The 16959-nt window shown below is 49.5% G+C and overlaps 1 protein-coding gene across 1 annotated transcript in view; it reads left to right on the top strand.

The window, feature by feature from the left end:
* The window catches only part of FGD5 (FYVE, RhoGEF and PH domain containing 5), a 121028-nt gene that overhangs the window by 93527 nt on the left and 10542 nt on the right, over positions 1-16959 (top strand). The window contains exons 11-18 of the mRNA XM_032306022.1: positions 3721-3792; positions 4832-4900; positions 9275-9358; positions 10452-10531; positions 12628-12727; positions 13048-13185; positions 13647-13776; positions 14577-14707. Coding sequence (XP_032161913.1) covers positions 3721-3792; positions 4832-4900; positions 9275-9358; positions 10452-10531; positions 12628-12727; positions 13048-13185; positions 13647-13776; positions 14577-14707 — 804 coding nt within the window. The remainder of the gene's footprint in view (positions 1-3720; positions 3793-4831; positions 4901-9274; positions 9359-10451; positions 10532-12627; positions 12728-13047; positions 13186-13646; positions 13777-14576; positions 14708-16959) is intronic.

Raw genomic sequence — 16959 nt, 5'->3', positions numbered from 1 at the left:
AGCCACCAGCCTGACATGCCTGCACGCGTCACTTACACGTTCAGACCTGCAACCTCACACATATTCTTGCATGAAAACATATCCACCTGTCCATGCACGTGGTCCTGCTCCTTTCACTGACACACAGAGATGTACACAAGGACTGTTCCTCTCTTTCCCACATCGGGTCTGTCTTTTCTTCACCCAGCCCTGAGGAATGTCATGAAATGTAGGCCTGGAGGTTTAGAGTCGGCTCCAGGTTTGTGAGCACTGGGAACTCCTTCAGGAAGTGGTCACAGGTTGCATCAGAGAGTGGAGGCACTTTGCTTCTAACTGCAGTCACTCAGACCAAGCCTCAGATTCCCAGAAGGAAAATCCCACCTCTGCTTGCAAGTTCAGGCTTTCGAGGTTTTAGATCAAATTAGCCATTGACTGTCCTCTTCCTCATAGCATGAAAGTAAACTGTCTCCCTTTAGAACAGAGTGAGGGGACAGGTGTATGTCTGGGCTCTCTGATTTTCACTGTCATTTTTTAAAATGGACTTTAAAAAAATTTTGTATTGAAGTACAAAACACGTAACATAAAATGGACCATCTTAGCCATTTCTTTTTTTTTTTTTTAAGATTGTATTTATTTATTTGACAGATAGAGACCACAAGTAGGCAGAGAGGCAGGCAGAGAGAGAGAGGAGGAAGCAGGCTCCCCGCTGAGCAGAGAGCCCAATGCAGGCTCCATCCCAGGACTCTGGGGATCATGACCCGAGCCGAAGGCAGACGCTTTAACCCACTGAGCCACCCAGGCGCCCCATAAAATGGACCGTCTTAGCCATTTCTAAGTGCACTATTCATCAGCAAGAAGCACATTGACATTGTTGTGTGACCATCACCACTGTCTGTCTTTAGAACTTCCGCACCGGCTCCCACTTAAACTGTCCTGACTCAACACTGAGCCCTTCCCCCAGCCCCTGGCAACCACCATCTTACTCTCTGAATAGATTTTATTTCTTAGAACAATCGCCATTATTCTTAAGTCCCTGTCTGATGGTTCTAATATTTGTGTTACCTCTCCTTCTTGTTTTGTTGAATGCTTTATTTCTTGAAAACGAGTTGGGCTTCGTTCTTGCTTTTTATATTTCTCATAATGTTTCATCGAACACTGACATTATGTGTTGGAAGAATTGTGGAGACTGGGGGAGTATCTACCCCAGCAGTGGGAGTGCCTGCATTTTGATTGTGCCATTCACGTAAGGGGTGGGAGTTGGGTTTGGGTTCTGTTACTGCTCTGTCACCCTCAGAGTCCCACAGACGTCACACTCATCCAGAGGGGGCTGCTATTACCTGACACTGTTTGTGCGGCCTGAGATGCCAGAGAGCTTTTCTTACTTTTCTTCTCTACCTGTAGCTTTTAGCAACCCCTGCACCACAGAAGGGGCCTCTCTCCATGCTCTTGCCCCTTCTCAGAGGGAGACTACTGTTTCCTGTTGTGCAGCACTACACTCCCAAGTCTCTGCTCTCTGGGACAAGCCTTGGTCTTAGGCAGGGCCTGCTAGCCAGGCTTTCTCTGCCGTGCTGCCCCTCCTCTGCATGGTAGCCAAACACGGCTATGGCTGTGGCAGGGCTTGGGTAGGTTTCTGCTTTGTATTCATCCACAATCCTGGGCCCAAGGGGGTATCTCCTTCTCCTCAGGGAAGACGGCTTTTACTTCTGCCCTTTCCCAAGAAGCAGTAAGTGGCACTTGGCCTGTCCTCTGGGAGTGGATTTCTTGGCCTCTCCCAGGGGCTGAGGGTTTTATACAAGAGAAGGGGCTGGAATTTTATGCCAGTCCCCCAGTGGCATCCTGCATGCCTTCACCACCAAGGGGGCTCCTTTCTGGCCCTCTGCCCTGCCCCTAGTCTTCCCTGTGAGCACCTGGCAGGAACTGCTAGAAAAGGGTTCGCAAGTGACTGCAGATGTGCCTGGTATCTGGGGCTCTCTGTTATTCTAAACTGTCCCACCAGCCCACACCTGACCTTTCAGAATCCATTAACATATTAGCTGCTTTCTTCTCATCCTCCTTTATGCTGGCCACCTCTTCCTCCTGTGTGTTGGCAACAGTGCATGTGTCTTACATCGCTGTGAAGGGGCTTGTCAGTCTTTGGGATTCAGGTCCGTTGGTGGCCTTGGGACTTCAGCTCACTATCAGATATAAGAAGAGCCAGGGCTCTGTAGATTAGCCTTTTCTTATTATCAGGCTAGGGACACTGTTCTCTTGAAGCATTCTACATCACGAGTGGAAATGGAACAACTGCTACACATTTCTTTTTTTATTAATTTATTTATTTTCAGCATAACAGTATTCATTATTTTTTAACCACACCCAGTGCCCCATGCAATCCGTGCCCTCTATAATACCCACCACCTGGTACCCCAACCTCCCACCCCCCCGCCACTTCAAACCCCTCAGATTGTTTTTCAGAGTCCATAGTCTCTCATGATTCACCTCCCCTTCCAATTTCCCCCAACTCCTTTCTCCTCTCTAACACTCCTTGTCCTCCATGATATTTGTTATGCTCCACAAATAAGTGAAACCATATGATAATTGACTCTCTCTGCTTGACTTATTTCACTCAGCATAATCTCTTCCAGTCCTGTCCATGTTGCTACAAAAGTTGGGTATTCGTCCTTTCTGATGGAGGCATAATACTCCATAGTGTATATGGACCACATTTTCCTTATCCATTTGTCCGTTGAAGGGCATCTTGGTTCTTTCCATAGTTTGGCAACCGTGGCCATTGCTGCTATAAACATTGGGGTACAGATGGCCCTTCTTTTCACGACATCTGTATCTTTGGGGTAAATACCCAGGAGTGCAATTGCAGGGTCATAGGGAAGTTCTATTTTTAATTTCTTGAGGAATCGCCACACTGTTCTCCAAAGAGGATGCACCAACCTGCATTCCCACCAACAGTGTAAGAGGGTTCCCCTTTCTCCACATCCCCTCCAACACATGTTGTTTCCTGTCTTGTTATGTGTAGCATTTTGTGCCCAAAACTATGGACAGGGTAAAAGACTCTTCAAGGCAATTTTCCTACATACAATTTTCACCTTGTTAATTGAAAGGCAGCCTGCATAAGGCTCAGGGGGCACCCACCTCATGGGTTAGATGCTCATTATTTCTAGTATAATGGTGTGCTGTACAGAGGGAAGGGAGGCATGTCCCTGCATATTGTGGATAACCCAGTGAGGGCCAACAGTTCCCAGACACATTTATTTTTCTTCAAGGAGCACAGATGTGTTTCATCCCCTGGTGGAACGTTTTCTGGATTACTCTCCCTCAGAGGCTCCCCGCCCCCCCCCCCCCCCCAGGCTGTAAGCCCAGAGAGACAGTCTGGTCTGGAGTCTGGATGCTCCAGGCCTTATGGGGTATGCAGATGTAGAGTAGGAGCCCTGGCCTGGAGATATATATCGATATCAGATAGCACAGCAAGGGCAAGTGACTTTGCCCATGGCCTGCAGAAGATGGCAACATCAGATCCAGGCCCAGAGGGGCTAGCCTGAGGATAGGCAGGCCACGTGCTGGGTATCCTGCAGACCCACGCCCAGGTCCTGAATCTGCCACTGACAGGAGGTCACATTTTGGGCAAGGCCCTTTTGGGTTCTGTTTTCCTCCTCTGAAGTAGAAGCAATGCCACTCCTAACAGAGGGAATACGACCCCTTGAAGGGGTCCTCACCATCTCTCCCTCGCTCTCCTCCCACCCATAGGAAAACCTGCAGAAGTTGGTCCACATTGAGCACAGTGTTCGGGGCCAAGGGGATCTCCTCCAGCCAGGAAGGGTGAGTGCCACCGCCGCCATGGGCAGGGACAGAGGGCGGCCTGGTAGGCAGGCCGCTGGGTGAGGCTCTGATAAGACCCATTGTTCAACTGGGCTGGTCCCAGACAGGCCTGGCTGCAGGTGCTGTTTACCCGTGGAGGGAGGGAGGGCAGGGCCTGAGCTCTGCTGGGCTCACAAGGCCCATGGGCCACCTCCCCCCCACCGGGGTTTTCCATTTTCAGGACCTTTAAAGAAACAGTGCCATTTGGGTTCAGTGTCCCTGTGGTTCTTTCCACCTCTGAGAAGAAGAGATGCTGAGTATTTTTAGTTTAGCCCAGCATTGCTGGGAAATCAGGAAAACCATCTCTCAAGAGCCCCAACAAAGCATCTTAAAATAATAACATTTTTCAAGAGACAGATTTACCCACTTCTAAGCTTCCAAATGGAAAACATAAAACTCAGCTCAAAAATAATAAAGTGTGTTGGTTACCTGCTATGGTCCATGAAGGACAAGAAAAAGAAATGAGAGGTTGTGCTCAGGATAATTTGCTCAGAATTAGCAGTCATAACACTGGTCTGAGATTGTGTAAAATCACATTTGGTGTTTTGGCCCTGGGTCATCAGGTTAGTAAGTATTTGTTAAACATCTATTTTATTTATTTTTAAGTAATACCCTCCAGAATCACAGAGCCTGTAGCAACTGTTCACAGGTCCTCAACTGTTTTAACAAACCTTCAGAGGCTTCATTCTGAAGGTCTCCTCGTGGCAGCAAATCTGGGAAAGAGTCCCTGTCTGTATCACTTGGAAGCCAGCACAGTGTCTGGGGCTTGGGATAAGTCAAGGTGGGGTTCTCCTAAGACGCAGAGCTGCCTGTCTGTCTCCAGTGCTGTTGGGGCAAACACATGCATCTCCCCAACGCTGGGAATTCACTCAGGAGTTATTCTGTGGCACTTTGGGAAGCATCGTAACTTGGGTTTCCCATTCAGGGCCTTTTCCCCACCCTTCCTTAGGATGGCAGCAGGCATTAGCCTGACTCCCCAGGTCTGCTTCTCTACCCACAGGAGTTTCTGAAGGAAGGGACCCTGATGAAAGTAACAGGGAAAAGCAGACGCCCTCGGCACCTGTTCCTGGTAAGTACCTGGCCCCCAGCCCAGCCCCCAGACTGTCCAATTCCGTGATGCTTTCTAGGGCCCTTACTCAGAGACCACTGGAAGGGTGGGGTGGGTACTAGAACAGAGCCGAATACTGAGGATGAGGAGCATTCTACAGAGGTGAGCTTTCCAGGGAGCTGAGGGCTTAACTCCTCCCAAGCAAAACCCTTTGAGTGATTTTAAATGGAATTTTGCCGAAACTGAATTACCTGTGTCCCCATCTGACACATCCTACCACTGGGAAGTTCTTACCCTAGAAATAACTGTTCCGCTGCCTTCTCTAACGCCTGAGAAAACTGAGATCTAAAAGGAGAGTTTCCTTGGCTACGTCTCCCAGTAGGTTGGTGGCAGAGGCCCAGAAGGGAACAAGGGTTGTGACCCCAGTCTAGCACCCCTACTGTGCACAAGACAGAGTACAGTGTAACATTTCTGTTACTCTACAGTACCAGGGAATGTCCAGGTCTGTCGCTTGGTAACATCAGCCTCTGTGGCTGTGGGGCTACAAGCAGCAATTTGCCCCAATCCTACGCCTCCAAGTTATTTCTCCTTTTAAATTCTCCTACCTGCTGTGTATAATTTTCTCTGTTTTTCACTATTTTAGCTTTCATTTTTTAAAAAGTTACTATCAGTCATGGCTGCCCCAACAGTCTCCTTACACTTTGTTAGAATTGTGTGCAAAGTAACAGTAAACAGGCTCCAAGTGTCAAAGAACCTGCTTTAGATATTTAGTGAGCACCTCTGGTGTGCTGGACCCTGGAAACAAGGAGATAAAAACCTCATGCTGTACGCTCAACCTTCAGTGTCTAATGTAGATTCGAGTTACAAGAAGAGTGCGAACGGAATCTCAGGGCCCCAGAAGCAGAGTCGGGGAAGCCGTCCTTTGTTCCATAGTCTAAAAATTTGTCTAAAAATTTGAAAACTCGGGGCACCTGGGTGGCTCAGTGGGTTAAGCCTCTGCCTTCAGCTCAGGTAATGATCCCAGGGTCCTGGGATTGAGCCCCGCATCGGGCTCTCTGCTCAGCGGGGAGCCTGCTTCCCCCTCTCTCTCTGCCTGCCTCTCTGCCTACTTGTGATCTCTGTCTGTCAAGTAAATAAATAAAATCTTAAAAAAATAAATACATAAAAATTTGAAAACTCTCTTCTATTGACAAGAAATGATACCCTTGAATTTATGGGTATCTATGTGGTCATGAGCCAGTGAGAGCAGGTTAGATCCTAACCCAATTCTTAGCCCCTCTGTAACCCTTAGACAAGTCACAAATGTGTCTGAGCCTCTGGTTTCCCAGGAAGAAACAGAAATACTGGGATCTTTGGAAAGTTAAATGAGGCACAAAGAAGCAGCTTATCTGGTAACAGTGTCCTCCCTTCCCTCTGACAATTGCCCAATGGGACACAGGTCTTCCATCTGTACCAGTACAGACCTGGGGAGAGCTGGTGCCCATGACTGTGTTTTTTGAGGATGAAAAACAGAGATCTGGGATGGTGATAAAGGAGCTGGAGCTTTACAGTCAATTAGACTGGATTTACATCCCAGTTCGGACACTGGCTCTGAGACCCATGGCACATCTGTCATTGCCCTTCTCTTTACAGTGGATTACTAGTCCCTCCTGCCAATGAAGGAAGGGAGTAAAGCAGCAGCTGGAATAGAGGGAGCTCCATGCCGGTCCCCTAGCCATTCCCCATGGGCCACCTCTGCCCAGGCTCTGCTTGTGCCTGTGCCTCTCACAGGGACCCTGACTGTCAGCGTCCTGATCTTACTGAGTCTATCTTCCCCTCTAGTCCCCCTCCTTACCCTTGTTCTGTCCTTCTCTCCTCCTCCCCTCCTTCACCTGCCCTCCAGCATCCGACTGGCCTTTCTTCATAGCCTCTCCCTCATGCATCTCGCATGCTTCTCAGTGGTAGGCCTGGGTCTCTCTTATTCCCTTGTTATTATTGGGCCATAGCTCCCTGCAGGCTGAACCTGGGTCCCATGCTTTGCTCTGTCTTAGCACAGGACCTTCATAAATATCTCTGGAGAGAGAGATGGGAGGAAGGTTCTTGAGCCAGGAAGAGCCACAATGAACACACTTAAGAATTTTTCTTCCCTGTAAGGTGCCAGTGTCATAAAATACTTGTAACTGTAGAACAAAGGGCATCTGCCCACCAGCACAGGAGTTGTGGTAATGCTACAGAGAGGTTCCCACCATGGTCCAGTGGTCAGTGGGGCTTCCCACTGGTGGCTCATTATTGTGAGAGATTCCCCTTCTCTCCTCCACGAAGAATTCCTCCATCTTCCTCCAAATCAGGCTGTAAGACACCGGCTTGGAAGAGGCAAGAACTCGGGGCCAGGGGAGGCAGTCTGATCCTGACCACTCATAAAACCGCAGGGTGCTAATGGCAGTTGCCATGGCAGCAGGTGCTTGAGGGGCAGCCACACAAAGGCTGGAACTGCTCTGATGAGTGACAAGCCAGCTCCCCATGGTGGGCGAGCTTATCAGCCGGGCTCTGTGCCCTGGTTTGGTCACTGTTCCCAGGTGGGGCCAGGACTCACTCACCGTGTGGCCGCCCCCAATACACCACACCTGAACACACTGGAGGCACAGTCATTTACGTATGACCCTGCCTCTGCCACTTACAGGCATTGTAACTTTGGGCAGGGTGTCAACACTCTCTGTGCCTCAGTCAGTTTCTCCCTCTGTGAAATGACGATGATAATGGTAGAGCCTGCCTGGGAGATTGTTGGGGGCTGAATTGAGGTCAGGGTGATTGGCTCAGCACCTGGCACAGAGTGAGTCTTGTCATTATTAGAAGGGCAGAGCTGGAAGGGGCTTTGAAGGTTCCTCTAACCTGAGGGTCATCCTGCCACCTGTTCTTGTTAATAAAGTTCTGTTGGAAGAGTCTCATGCATTTGTTCATGAATTGTATAGTGCTTCTGGATTGCAGTGGCTGAGTTGGATAGTTGTGACAGAGACTCTATGACCCACAAAGACTTAAATACTTACTATCTAGGCCTTTAAAGTTTGCTGGTTCCTGGTCTACTCCAACTCTGGTTAGAGACAGTGAGGTCCAGAGAGAGGAAGGTTTTGCCTGAGCTCACCCTTCAGCTCTGTGTCCAGGCCAGTTCTCCTACACTGCTCTGGCTGCAATGTTGGGGTCCTAAGAGCTGGTGGCAGGAAGCCTCATCTGTTTGTTCCCTCAGCAGACTCTCTGTTGGGGGAGGAAGTGCTAATCCTGAGTTCTTGCTCTGTTTCAGCCCCTTAGAGGCCTTGTCCTGTTTAGTCCTCACAACACCCCTAGTTTATGCTGGCTCCCATGTATGGTGGGTTCACTGGGGGCCATTCTTTCTCAGCGCCCATAATGAGGTGGGTGCGGCAGTGCCTCCCTGCTTTGTAGGGAGGAAGCTGAGGTGCAGAGAGGGAGCCAGCTTGCCCACAGTCACATAGCTGCTACAGAGCAGGGTGAGAACTGATGTCTTTTCAGACTATAAACCTTTTAGTTAAACAGAAACACGCTCCCTTATGGAGGTGAGGCAACTTTCACAGTTTTTCCTCTCTGCCCTGGATGGGGTCAAGGAGCTTCAATTGTTCTTTCAGCAAATATTGAATACCCACTGTGGTCACTGGAGATACACCAGTGACCAGGATCCTCCAGCTCGCTATCCTCAAGGAGCTCCCCCCCTCCCTTAACTGTACTTTATGAGCTTCATTTGTAGAGTAAAACATATCAGTCTTAAGTGTACGTACCAGCCTATTGACATATGTGCCATTGTGTAACTACCACCTGGGTGAAGATATAGCATATTTCTAGACACTCCCCTAAAAAGTTGCCCTGTTTGCCCCTTAGCACTCACTTCCCCCATCCCCTTTCCCAAGCAGCCACTGGCCTAATTTCCGTCAGTACAGATTAGTGTTGCCTGGTCTGGATCTTTACAGAAATGTTATGAAGCAGTGTGTACCCCCTGCGTCTGACTTGTTTCATTTAGCATGTTTCTGAGATTCATCTTGCTACAATGTGGACCAACAGCTCCTTTTGGTTGCTGTGTAGTTCTCTGCCGTATGGATGTACGTAGTTCATTTATCTGTTTACCTGTTGATTAGACATTTGGGGTATTTCCACTGTTTGACTGTTACAAATAAAGCTTCTGTGAACATTCCTGTACTTGACTTTTTGTGGACAACTGCATTTTTTCCTCTTAACTCTTGATGTAAGAGTGGAATTTAAGGAAAGGGACTCCTGTGTTTGCTGTGGGTGGTTTTGCTCTCCTGTGAGGGTCACTGGCAAAGGCAGGATGCCTCTGCTCTCCAGAGTTCAGTGATCTGCCAGGGCAGACACCCTACACAGCCTTCATGTCTGATTGGGTTCCCTTCTTTCCAGATGAGTGATGTGCTCCTGTACACATATCCGCAGAAGGATGGGAAATACCGGCTAAAGAACACATTGTCAGTGGCCAGTATGAAGGTAAATGCCTGGTGCTAGGGACCCTGGGGTGGGTGAGACCTCAGGGGAAGAAAGACAGCATCCCCGCTTCTAGGAGCACATCGACCAGCAGGAAGAGGCAGCCCCAAGGAAACAGCATTACACTGTTGGTTATAGCAGGATTGTGCTGTAGGTAGTCCAGAGAGAGGAGAGAGGGAAGGACTTCCTGGAGGAGGGGAGCTGCATCCTTTAGGGTAGATAATATTTGGACAGATGGGGAAATAGAAAGGGACGGACATCCTAAAAAGAGGAGAGCACATAAGGAAACATTTGGAGGGAGGGAACAAGTGGGTATTCAGTAAAGTTTTTTAAACTGGGTAAAATATACATAACATAAATTTACCATGTTAACCATTTCTAAGTATACAGTTAGCGACTTTAAGTATATTCACACTGTTGTGCAAACATCGTCATTCATTTCTAGAACTTTTATCATCTCCAGATGAAACTCCAGCCTCATTCCTAACCCCCCCATTCCTCCAGCCCCCAACTCCTGGCATCCACCATCCTACTTTTTGCCTCTAGGAATTTGCTCTCGATAATTCGTGTAAATAGAATCCTCTAGTATTTGTCTTTTTGTGACTGACCTTTTTCAGTTAGCAGGATGTCCTCAAGGGGCATCTGTGTTGCAACCTGTGTCAGAATGTCCTCCCTATTTATGGCTTAATGATATTCCATTGTACATCTAGACCATATTTTATTTTCCCATTTGTTCTTGGATGGACATTAAGCTCCTTTCACCTTTTGGCTATTACGAATAATGCTGCTATGAACAGGTATACAGATACCTGTACAGAGCCTGCTTTCAGTCTTTAGGGTACATGCCCACCTTCTGAGGGGTGACCACAGAGTTGGAGCCTGCACTCCCCCCAGCACACACACACAGACACACAGAGACTCACACACAGACACACACACAAAGACACATACAACATCTACCACCAATTGAAGGTTTACCCTTTGCAGAGAAGGAAACTCAGGCTCAGAGAGGGACAGTGGCAGGACCAGAAGAAGAGTCAGGTCTGTGGTTGCCCCTCCCTGGCCCCACCCTGACAGTCTGCTGTTGGTTTTCCAGGTCAGTCGCCCTGTGATGGAGAAAGTGCCATATGCTCTAAAGATCGAGACTTCCCAGTCCTGCCTGACTCTATCTGCGAGGTATGGGTAGAGGGAGGATCTGGGGGAGAGAAGGGCAGGATGTTACAGGTGTGGTTAAAGGTTGGAATAACAAATTGGATGTGTCATTTCTATTTTAGTATTATAATATAAGTCAAGGGACTTACTTTCTAGAGCCTATCATTTAACTGTAACAATAATAATATCTCATGTTTTAAAAGTTTACAGATTATTGAGTCTTTACAAGAAGTTAAGGCGAGTAAAAAATGCATTGTACACTTCAGTTCATGAAGTGGTCTGCTTTTAGGCTTTCTTATCTGGAGAGTGAGAGAAAAACATAATGAGTGAGCATTCATGGTTTGCCTTTCCCTGGTTTGGGGATGTGGCCTTTCCGTCAGCAGTGTCTATGTTTTCTCCAGGCCTTTGTCTACCCAGGGATCCTGCCTCACTCACTCTAGGCAGCAAAAGAGCTTCCCCCTCTCCCTCTTTCAGGGCAGGGCCCACTCGAGACTCTGGACTCAGAAACCAGGCAGATGTGGCCCCTACTGGGGCCACTGTGGGGGCTGGGACACAGTGTCCAAGGAAAGGTGTCTCCCCTCAGCCGGGGCATGACCCTGGGGGTGGCTGCAGTGCCCTTTGGGTGTGGTGGTGGTTCCAGGATGCACGCACACTGATACGTTCTCATGCATTGCATTTACTCCTTCAGCATTTAGTAGCCACTCCTCAGTGCCGGGTCCTGTGCTGAGGACACAAGAGTTCAATCGAGCTTGCTCGGGGGAGGCCTGCATGAAGGGCAGGAGAGTTACGTACAGGTCATGATATAGAGCGTAACTGCTCTAATAGTTAAAAGTGTTGATGACAAGAGTAACATGCATTGGGCACCTGCTGGGTCTCAGGCCCTCCTCTGACCCCATTGCCACCCTGGGCTGTGGGGCTTGAGCCTTCTCCCATGCATAGGGAATTGGGGCCTGGAGAGGGGTCACATGGCCATGTGAGGGGGAACTGGGGCTCAAATGCAGGACTGTGTGACCCAGATCTCTTATCCACTATTGATTACTGCCTGAGTGAGTAGAAGAAACCTTGAAAATTCAAAGGAGTAACCACCCATCTGGGGAAGTGAGGGAAGGCTTCCTGGAGGAGGTGATGCCTAGATGGGGTTCCATGGCATCTTTTCTCCTCATCTCTAGGTAAAGTCAGGGGCCTGAGAAGGCCAGGGTATGGTTTCTATTTGTTGAGGTGTGGGTGAGGACAGGCCACAATCAGCCCTACAGGTGAGGCTGCCCATCCCTGTTAGGCAGGGGCACTGCCTTTTGGCCAGTGGCCTCTAGGAGCCACTGTCACTGACCAACCGGTAACCTTCCTGCACACCCAGGTACTTCATGCTGAAGCTTCCAGGAGACAGGCAGACCCATACATCTCCCTTCAGGGACATGGCATCTGGTTGTCCATTCCTCCCACCTCCCTCCCAGACCAACCTGGTCCTGGCTCCTGGCTTTCCTGGGGCAGGCCACACTCTTACTCAGGGTGGGAGTGCCACCTAGTGGGCCCTGGGAGAATTTTTACCCTGCTGCCTTCTAGGACAACACTCACCATTCAGAAAATCCTGAATGGGTTTTGGGAATCGTGAAGTCAACTCGTTGGGTGAGATTGTGTCTGGGAAGCTATCTGGGAAAATGAGGAGGACGATGGGGTGACAGGGATGTTAAACTTTTCCATTTTTGCCTACCCCTCCTCCCCTCGTGTACACCGCCCTCTGCACCCTGCTCCCATCCCTCCTAAGGGTGGTACCCACTGCGCCTCCCTCGTGCCCTTTGCTTCTGCTCAGTGCTTTGCCATTAACAAGCCTACATGTCATTTCTTTTCCACAGCAGCTCTGGGAGTTAGGGATAGTGGTGACAGTCCTGAGTTTCAGGGAAACAAGCAGGCCCAGAGGATAGCTTCCTTGCCCTGGCTGTCCTGCTCGTAGAGGTTCCTAGATACAATCTAGGCCAGTCTGGCTGAGAGCCGGTGCTTGGCAGGACCTCAGACACCGAGAGGCGTGGCCAAGGGAAAGGTGGGGGAACTTGATCTACACTGAGAAGCAAGGCTGAGCCACTGTGCATGCTGCACGCCTTGCTCACGCCGCTTTGTGCCCACAGCTCCTGTGCAGAACGGGACGAGTGGCACAGCTGTCTGAGCAGAGCCCTCCCTGAGGATTATAAGGCCCAGGCTCTGGCTGCCTTTCACCACAGTGTGGAGGTGAGTGGGGGTCCCAAGACCCACCTGACACCAGCCTCACAGCCCTGAGTTTCGGGGGCTGCCCCCACACCCAGAGGGACTCTCAGCTCCTTCCATTGTGTTACTCCTCCCACCCCTTGCACCAACTCCACCACGGTCAGGCAGTCACTGTGCAGGCCAAGTGCAGCACCTCCAGCTGGCTGTTTCTCACCCAAGGTTAGCATCCTGGAGGATGCAGTGGGGTGGGGTGAGGGGTTGTAGAATTAGAATCCTCCCTCACATACACACCTTGTACAAAACCATCTCCTGACCACGCCGCTCACCCCATTCCATTGTTGCAGATACGGGAGAGGCTGGGGGTCAGCCTGGGGGAGAGGCCCCCCACTCTGGTGCCTGTCACACATGTTATGATGTGCATGAACTGTGGCTGCGACTTCTCCCTCACCCTGAGGCGTCATCATTGCCATGCCTGTGGCAAGGTGAGTCCCCTTATCTGAGTGAGTGTGAGCACAGGGTCATGTGGGGTGCGTACTCAGGGGCACCCAGCAGTTACTGCTGGGCCAAGAGCAGGGTGTTTTCACACTAATCCTTTGAGGTAGCGATTGTGAAGCCCCATTTGACTGATAGCCTCAAACCAGAGCTCCAAATCCTAATTCATCATACCACTCCATTCCCGAAAGAAAGTCGTGGCACATACAGTTACTGTCTTTGGAGGAAAAGTATCACGTCCTGGCTAAGGGTTCATCAGAAAAGCTGATAGACACTTGCAGAGAAACTCTGAGTCTTCACGACGGGAGAGCAGGGGGACCTGGCACGGTCCTGTCCCTGGAATAGAACAGTCCCTGGAGAGACAGGGAGTGAGTCAGCAGAGGGGAGAGGATGCTGGTCCTGTGCACATGCACACACACTGTTCCAATGTGTGTCCCCACCCGGCTTGCAGATTGTATGCCGGAACTGTTCAAGAAACAAGTACCCTCTGAAGTACCTCAAGGACCGGATGGCCAAGGTCTGTGACGGCTGCTACGGGGAGCTGAAGAAGAGGGGCGGGGATGTCCCAGGCCTGCTGAGAGGTAACCTGGGGACCACTGTTCTTCTGGGTGGCTTCTCACTGGCTATGGTTGGCACCTGAAACCACTCCTCCTGGGGACGCTCAGAACAAAATCAGCCCTGGAGGAGGAAACGGGTTTAAACCCACACCCGCAGCACTGTTTCCCGAAATGCTGGTTCCATGGGATATCAATAGGCATGACCTGAAGAAGGGTCTCTGGGCAGCTAAGCCTGGGAAATGCTGGGCCAGTGCCTCTCTGTGAAGGGGACGGCCGGTGTGGTACTTTGGGTTTCCTTTGCCATGGTGATCCTCTGTTCAAGAATGTTCTATGGGCATGGGTTCTGTGGGACCTTTCCAGGATAAGGATTTTGAGACAGCCAAGGAGTTGTGGATAGGGGAAGGGCTTGAGGGCTCCTTGAGTGACAGAGAAGGCTGAGGAAGCCAAGCTAGCCCCAAGAGGCTGTGCTCAGGGTACAGGCTTTGCCCAGGCAGGATTGGGCCAGACGGACAGCAAGTGTATACTGGGCCTGAAACCAAAGACTTCCCTCTGGGGCCACCGGAGGCTAACACAGAGGACAGCCCAGGTGAAGAAGGTATAGCCAGCACCCGGAAAAAGCCTTCCCTTGGCCTCCAATGCCCTTTGTGTCAGCAGAGGGAGTGTGCCTGCCTTTCTGGTCACACCTAAATCCCATCATTATGCCAATTCCCATCTCAGGAGGGACCCAGAGCTCTAATTTTATGGGAACTGGCATTCCAAAGCAAGCTGCATCCCTGTCTATATGGACACTCACCTCCCTTCCCTGTGGCTTATCTTGGTTACAGAGCGGCCAGTGAGCATGAGCTTCCCCCTGTCCTCCCCCCGCTTCTCGAGCAGTGCCTTCTCGTCCGTCTTCCACAGCATCAACCCCTCGACCTTCAAGAAGCAGAAGAAGGTCCCTTCAGCCCTGACCGAGGTAAGGCAGGTGGACTGCCTGTGTGGGAGGCAAGGGATTTAGAAGGCTCATGGTCCTCCTCAGTGGACAGGGTCAGACCTCCCTGCACAACCCCCGCCCCGCCAACCCTGGCTTAGCTCTTCAGGACAAAGAGAATTCCCAACGGGAGATACTAGTGACAGGCCCAACTCACCACTAACAAGGGCCTGTCTCTTGGGTGTGACGGAGAACATTCCTGCTTGGTGCCAGAAGGCAGGACCCTAACTGTCAATGGTGCTAGAAGTCTTTCCCATCCCTCTCTCCCCTCCGAGTCTCTTTTTCTCCTTACTTTCTCTCTTGTCCCATGACTTAGACCTGGTCCCCAAGGGTAGTGTACGGATCACTGGGGTTCTTCTAACTAAAGCAGCCACAGTCCTGGCTTAACGCCCCCTAGCAGGCCCTCGGAGCTGTGCTGTCCGCTTAGCCTCCAGGTCCCAAATGGCCTCAGGTGCTGAGGCTCCTGGACAGTGTGGGACTGCCTGCAGGAAGCCTCAGAATTGCTTAAACTCAAGTCCATCCTGTAAGGAGGGCCAGATTATATGTCTATATTCTGGTCACAATCAGAAATAAATGTGTGCCCGTGAATATACTAGTTGTCAAAAGAAGTGTGATGAGCTGTTTCCAAGTTTTTGCATTAATATGCTTTATTAAGTAGCAGGTGGCAAGGGTTTAAAAAAGTGTTAGAGTATGGAAAATTTAAAGGGGTACAGTTCTACTCATTCACCTAGTTCCTTTGCATATTAAAAATCTTGGGAATGAACACATACATGGTAAAAAAAATTTTTTTCAGAACAACACAAAAGAATACCTGCTGAAACATGAGTTTCTCTCCCTCTCCGAACTCCTCCACTCCCACCTACCCCCAGAAGTAACCACCAGCAAGCTTCTTATGGATCCTCCCAGAAACTGTAATGCATATACATAATAAAGATGTATATTCATTGATTCTCTTTTTTAATACTGAATCTTCTATACACCTTTCACCCTTAATTTCTCTTAGCTATCATTCCACATTTGCTCACACTTACAAATCTTATACTTTTTAAATTGTATGGTTGTAGCATCATTTATTTAACTAATAACCCTTTCCACCAACTGAGAAAAGATCACCTTTTCACTCCTGCTGGGGTAGTGGCTTACAGAACCCGAGTGTTCCATGAGCACAGAGTTTGAGAACCACTGCTGTTAGCCTTCTAGAGTCCAGCTGCTCTGATGCTGGTGTCCTCGCTAGCCCTTTGGTAACTTTTGCTCAAAGTAACAACCTTCTTATTATCCAGCAAAGACTGTGTTTAGTAGGATTTGCAGCAGCCCCAGGAGAAATGTGTCCCACCCTGTTACCTGCTGCCCTGTTCCCTTTCCCCCAGAGCTCCACCTTTGCAATAAGCCCTGCTCCCCATGAGAAAACCTGTAGGAATATTGCCTCCCCAAGCACCTGCCAGCAAGAGAGGTCAGATTTGCTTTCCACTGACATACTCTGTCCACTCTGCCTTTCTCCCTTGCAGGGAGTCCTGGAACCTGTGGCAGACACAGGCTCCTTTCCTAGTACTTCTTAAAACAGTCCAGGCTGGGTATCTGGGGTGGCTTAGTCAGTTGAGTGTCTGCCTTCAGCTCAGGTCATAATCTTGGGATTTTGAGTCCTGTGTCAGGCTCCCTGCTAAGCAGGGAATCTACTGCTCCCCTCCGTCTGCCCCTTTCCCCACTCATTGTCTCTCTCCCTCCCTCTCTCTCTCTTTCTTTCATTCATGAATAAATAAAATCTTAAAAAAAAAAAAAATCCCAGGCTGGTGGTGGCCTCCTTTTCCTGCAATGAAGCTCATTGACCTTCAGAGTATTTGCCAAGAGATCCAAGTTCTTACCCTCTGTTCAACTAATTAGGGACTTGACCTTCAGTAGATACATCCATTCCTCTAGGCCTGTTTCCCCATCTGTAAAATGGGAAAGTAAGATGAAATTATTTCCAAACCTGGCCTTCTTGCTTCAATAGTAAGATTAGTATTTATGAGCAGTTCCATGGGTCAGATACCTGTCAGGTACCTGTCTTACGTCATTTAATTCCAGTTTTGCTAGTAGGGAAACTAGACTTAGAAGAAGTAAATTGCTCACATTGCCGATCAAATAACTGGGAGAACCTGGGCTGGAACCCCAGATTGGCATTGCTCTAAACCTGTGTTGTATTCTGAAACCCACAAAAAGACGGTACAGCAGACAACTACTTCTACTAATAACAACAGGAA

The sequence above is a fragment of the Mustela erminea genome, chromosome 1, assembly GCF_009829155.1.
Source record: "Mustela erminea isolate mMusErm1 chromosome 1, mMusErm1.Pri, whole genome shotgun sequence".
Taxonomy (NCBI): domain Eukaryota; kingdom Metazoa; phylum Chordata; class Mammalia; order Carnivora; family Mustelidae; genus Mustela; species Mustela erminea.
The sequence above is the reverse complement of the archived record's forward strand: the minus strand, read 5'-3'. Positions and strand labels throughout refer to the sequence as shown.